The sequence below is a fragment of the Calidris pugnax genome, unplaced genomic scaffold, assembly GCF_001431845.1.
Source record: "Calidris pugnax isolate Ruff unplaced genomic scaffold, ASM143184v1 scaffold23, whole genome shotgun sequence".
Classification (NCBI taxonomy): Eukaryota; Metazoa; Chordata; class Aves; order Charadriiformes; family Scolopacidae; genus Calidris; species Calidris pugnax.
Genome location: NW_015090772.1, coordinates 465925 through 471924, shown reverse-complemented (window position 1 = coordinate 471924; position 6000 = coordinate 465925). Strand labels below are relative to the sequence as shown.

Genomic DNA, 6000 nt, shown 5'->3' with positions numbered 1-6000 from the left:
GAAAAAAAACGGCATGACCCCCTTCCCCCCCCCCCCATGCTTTTACTTTCTATAGTATTTGGAGCACTTAATTGTATGCCACAGCAGCTTTGCATAGAGGTATTTTTTTGAGGTATAACCAGTTTGTGTTTTATGCAGTCTCATTTTCTTGTCGCTTACCTTGGATAAAAATGCAATAATAGTTACCTCTTCAGTATCATGTAAGAACTTTTGTGTGTTTGTAGTTTTTATACACATTGCTAGGAGCTCATAACAGAGCTGCAAAATCTACGTAATGTTTCTGAAACCATAACTTAATGTGGAGATGGATACCTTTAGGGTTGCTCAAATAATTATGTAAATCAGATTTATATAAAATTTGTTTAGTTTTAATTAATGAATTAATACTGAGAAATGAATACTGATATCTGAATTTACTAAAATTCACCAAAATTAACAAAAGTCACAGTAAAATAAATTAGAATGAATGGATGATAATTCATTAATGAAATAAATGGACCAAACTCTAATTCAAACTTTACAGTACCTTCAGTTCACACATAACATAGACTACTACTTTTTCTCCTCTGTTGTCACTTATAGAAAGAGGAAATTATGATATTACAGTGGCAGTGACAGCTAAATCTTTCCAGTCATGCTGGGAAATGCATTTGAAATTCATATGCTTACTTTTTTATTATGTTCTTAAAAAATAATTCCTGGTTTCTTAGTTGGTAGTACAAAATAATTTCAAATGTTACAGGGGGGTGTGTTCTTGGTTCACACTCAGTCTCAGGGGTTGCGTTTTGCAAACAGTTTTGCAAACTCATGGCATATAATCTTAAGAAATGTTTAAACCTGGTTTCACCTTAATTTAAAATGCTTCTTGTTGAGGGCAACGCTGAACATCTTTTTTTTATTTATTTTTAAATTGGGGATGATTTTTTTTAGTGCACGGAACTTCAGTAATAATTCTGAATGAATCATCTTCTTCTCTGATGTTTTTGGCCACGGCTCTCTTTTTTTTTTTTTTTTTTTTTTTTTTTGGCAGATGTGCCTGCGATTTCAACACACTTGGGGAAAAATATCAGTGCTTTAAATTTATCTTGCCTTTTTTTGTTTTTCTGTTTCTGATTTCAGATATTCCTCGTAGTTACTCATATCCAGGACAGAGTACATAATGGGGAGAAAACTGGATCTTTCTGGCTTGACTGATGAAGAAGCAGAGCACGTGCTCCAGGTGGTTCAGCGGGACTTCAGCCTTCGTAAGAAAGAAGAAGAAAGGCTGAGGTAAGAATAAAACCATCATTAAATATTGGTATCTTCTGTGTTTTTCTATGCATTAATAATAACTACTATCACAGAGGTAATAAACATCCAAACTCCTCCACATGAATTCAGTTGAGGAGTAATTAATTTTTCTTAAGTCTATCCTGGCCTAAACCACAACAGGGGTCTCTAGATCATCTGTGTCTGTCACCTGAGTAGAGGCAAAGTAGTGGTTGACTTCAATGTAAACAGAAGTTTATTTGAAGACAATTTTTTGCTTGCTGTAGTCAGTTCCTTTTCTTTTATTCAAAAACTTTGTCTCTATGCAAGCATCTGATCGTGAAGAAGTTCAACTTGTCTCTTTCTCCCAAAATAATCGATGGGACATTTTATCCATTGTCTTGAGAAGTTAACTTTGCTTTCAGTAATCCATGTACAAAATGATTGCAAGCAGAAACAATGCAGAAGAAAACAAATGGAACTTGGTGCAAGGTAATTTCTCAGCCCAGGAACTTCTGTGTGTGACAGCGGGTCTGCTGACAGAGACCCGAATCGCAGCATTTTTCTTGAAGTTTCAACAATACTTCCTTGGATTATGATGTCTGACTTTTTAAATTGCCTTCTCTGCACACATCATTATTTATTCTTTTGAATAGTCTGATGTTTATAGCTGGAAAATGCATATTCTAGTGTGACAGGTATGATCTGTTTCTTTATCGCTTAGCATCAAGCTGAAGTCAGCAGAACAGGAAGACGACTGAAATAAACACAAAACCAGGTGTATGTGTATATATGTAAAGTGCAGTTGGAGCTGAGAGGAATCCTGTCTCCGGTCAGTTTTCTGTTACTTTTTTCTGAAACTGCTTGGAACATGAGGAATGAGAAAGAAGGCTTGTGGCATAGGGCTGCTTTGCTTTTGGCATACTGTGCGTGTTCGTGCTTGGGCAGGTAGCGGATCCTTGCCCCAGGGAGGAAAGACTGGATGAGGATGGCACGCGGATTATTTTTTTGTGTGTCTGTTTTGCCATGGGTTGTACTGATTTATTATTTTTTTTTTGGGTAGTCTTTCCCAACAAAGCCTAGAGATTCTAGAAACAGCTTAAGGAGGGTGAGTGTGGGGATTTTCTTTCAGTTTGGTTTTTTTTTTTTTGGTGACTGATGGTATCTTAGTGGAGCAAGCGTACCACAGTTAGCAAATGCTGGGGCATCTTGCCTGTTCTGTACAACTAGATCCTATAGTGAGAAGAGGAGGAGGAGGGATAATAGATTATTGATTGGAAAGCCTGGACAGACGAATTTTTTTGCTGGTGGTTGTGTTTTACCATTTTGCTGCTGTAGTTATCCATGAGACTTGGTAATTGAATGATCACAAGTAGAAAACTGGGTTGAGAAGGGATATGAAATACTGGAGAGGTAGGAGAGACACATGGACTTAGCTTACATATAAGTATGTACATTTTTTTTTCTGTTGAGTTCGAGCGTACCACAGTTAGCAAATGCTGGGGCATCTTGCCTGTTCTGTACAACTAGATCCTATAGTGAGAAGAGGAGGAGGAGGGATAATAGATTATTGATTGGAAAGCCTGGACAGACGAATTTTTTTGCTGGTGGTTGTGTTTTACCATTTTGCTGCTGCAGTTATCCATGAGACTTGATAACTGAATGATCACAAGTAGAAAACTGGGTTGAGAAGGGATGTAAAATACTGGAGAGGTAGGAGAGACACATGGACTTAGCTTACATATAAGTATGTACATTTTTTTTTCTGTTGAGTTAAGTTCTTGCCTTATGCAAGTATTAAAGTATGTTAAAGTGCTGCAGATAATGAGCCGAAAAGTCACAGTTTCTAAAATACAGGTTGATGTTTAAGATATGAATTTAAATAATTTTAATGACCATAAAAGATTGGCAGTGAGGTTCAAAGCTTACTTCTGACTTAAAAGCTATGTCTTTTTTTTTTTAATCAGAATACTCCTTTTTTAAAATTTTTTTTTCAAATGCAAAGCTAAAAGGAAGGCTGTAGCAACTAATCTTTTTTCTCTTACTGTGTAATGGAAAAGGTAACCATATAAGAAACTTATACCTTGCTGTAGATTAGATTTTTCAGTCTGTAAGATAGCAGATTAGTTTTTTGTCTGCTTTGATGTTCTTGGCTCTATTGCATTTGTTTTTAGAAAGTTATCAGCTGGCAAAGTCTACAGTAGAGTTTTACTTTAGTATTGTTAAGATTTGTAATTTTTTTTTTAAAAAGAGAAAACTGGCATACATATTTTAGACTCCTGTTAATAAATTCAAAACCAAGATATATCTAAAGGTAGATTTGTTTTTTTAATTCCTGTAATTAATTCCGGGTAGCAACATTAGTCTTTGGATTGACCTGCTGAAGCTTTTGCATGTGTTAATTTCTTAAAATAGGGTAATTCTTCATACTGTAGATAATATTATTTTGGGGTTTCTTTTCTCTACAAAGATTTAAGTAGCTGTTTCACAGATCTCTCTGGGATTATTCCCATTGGTAGCAATTATTTCTAAAGATCAAGAACTACTTAAGACAATATATGACAGATCTCCACTATATTAGGAGAACAGTGGTAGCTATGAAAACTGTATGTGGTTGATGGCTTTTATTTCACTTTGCTAGGGGAAACTGAAGAGTTAAGTTACACAGTACAAAAAATGAAGTTTATCTTCATTCCTACTAAATGCTTTTAAGGGAGTAAAGTAAAATGGCAACTGGTTTAGAGCTAATATACCAATGTCTCTTACAGTATTGCAATTGTTACATGTTAATTTTGGTTTTCCATATTATGTAAATAAAATGATGTAAGGTGGGGAGAAAAGCCATACTGATTCATCTGTATTTTCTGCAGCAAAGCTGTTTTGACTCTCTCTGCAGTGAGAATTTTTAGCAGTGGTTCTCTAGCTTTAGTCTTTCTCCCAACTTTGTTAGTGTTATCAGGCTCTTCTTGTACATTTTGTAAAAAAGCAATTAGTTGGCTAAAAATAGCAAGATGACAATAAGATAACCACATGTAAATAGTTAGTGATTAGTGTGGTTGATTTATTATGCCTTATTGCTTCATATCAGTTCAGTTTCTTTTTTTTTTTTTGCTATGGCGCTCAGCCTGATATCAGATTAATAATATTTACTGTTCTTTGTTGCTTGTTCACCCATAATCTTTCTATTTTGATTATGTGTTGGTTCTGTTCTTTGGCAGTACTGTTATGTTTTCATTTACTCCAATGTTAGTGTAATCATCTGAAGTCATTGAGACTAAAATTCCAACACAGACTTGTAATGTAGATGGGCTTGGTTTTCTGTGAATCCGTTGAATTGGGCAAACCAGGCAGATCTGGCACAATGAGGAAGGTGATGGGTTTGAGCTGCTGGGGATGTGTACTACAGCCTTGTGTGCATCAGCTCTGCAGGCTGCCTCTGGGATACTGGGACACTGAGAACCATAGCCAGCTTCTGGAGCAAGTTCACTGAATGCACTAATGGCTTGTTTTTGCGTGGACAAATTTATTTTCTTCACCTTGAATTTCAGACTTCTTGCATCTACAGAATATCAGCAATGGGGAAGATTCGACTGTTTTGAGGGTTGAACTTTTAACATTTTGCTGTGTATAAATTCTTTATCATATCTGCAACTTGTGATTTTTGGTTTTGGGGGGTTTTTTTATTTTTTTATTTTTTTTAAAGAAATGGCAGCGGATAGCTTACAAGGACAAACACGTGTTTGTGAGATAGGCCTCTTTACATGAACAGGTGTATGAAAGAGATTGCTGACTCTTATTTGTTTCCATTTACTGCCTGTGTATTCAATTTTCCAAACTGCCTAAATGTGCCACTGCTTCTTCACCTCAGCTGTGGGTAAAATCAATTTGCCCTTTGATTTTTTTTTTACAGTTACCGCTGTATTTGTAAACATCCTTGTCCATTTGTTTCAGGTCAGGAATGCTGAGAAGTCAGAGTGTTTTAAATAAATGAAATTTCCATTTTACAGAAAAATTGATGGAACATCTTACTGTGGTAGATGTTCCCAACCTGTTATGTTTTTTGCCATGTGGAAGGGTTAAAAGATGACTGTTGTGATACTGAATTTAACATGTGGAATGACTGCAGAGGGAGAAAATTTTGAAGGGTGGCAAAGGGGGCAGGCATAGAGAGGGTTTGGTGCAGATCAGCCACCGAGAGAGCGGATGGTTTACCTGCCAGCAGCTACTTTACCTTAGGAGGCCATGGCCTAAGTGACTTAAGCCATCTTCCTATAACCATTGGTGAACAAAAGTTTCCATCACTATAGTGAATGTTGAATCAGCCACTTGTGTGGTGGTCTCCTAGTGATAAACCTTAGTGCTGGAGTGTGTCCAGAGGAGAGCCACCAAGCTGGTGAGGGGTCTGGAGAACAAGTCCTACGAGGAGAGGCTGAGGGAACTGGGCATGTTTAGTTTGGAGAAGAGGAGGCTGAGGGGACACCTCATTGCCCTCTACAACTACCTGAAAGGACGGTGTAGAGAGGTGGATGTTGGCCTCTTCTCCCAAGGGAATAATGACAGGCCCAGAGGAAATGGCCTGAAGTTGGGGCAGGGGAGGTTTAGATTAGATATTGGGAAGAATTACTTATGCGGAGAGAGTGGTCAGGCTCTGGAAGGGCCTGCCCAGGGAGGTGGTGGAGTCACCATCCCTGGAGGGATTTAAGAAACGTGTAGACATGGCTCTTCAGGGCATGCTCTAGTGTCCAAGGTTAT

The 6000-nt window shown here is 37.3% G+C and overlaps 1 protein-coding gene across 2 annotated transcripts in view; it reads left to right on the top strand.

The window, feature by feature from the left end:
• MYRIP (myosin VIIA and Rab interacting protein) overlaps window positions 1-6000 on the top strand; it is a 414556-nt gene that overhangs the window by 180033 nt on the left and 228523 nt on the right. For both annotated transcript variants that reach the window (XM_014942311.1, XM_014942322.1), the window contains one exon: window positions 1120-1269. In XM_014942311.1, coding sequence (XP_014797797.1) covers window positions 1160-1269 — 110 coding nt within the window. In that variant the 5' untranslated portion in view covers window positions 1120-1159. The remainder of the gene's footprint in view (window positions 1-1119; window positions 1270-6000) is intronic.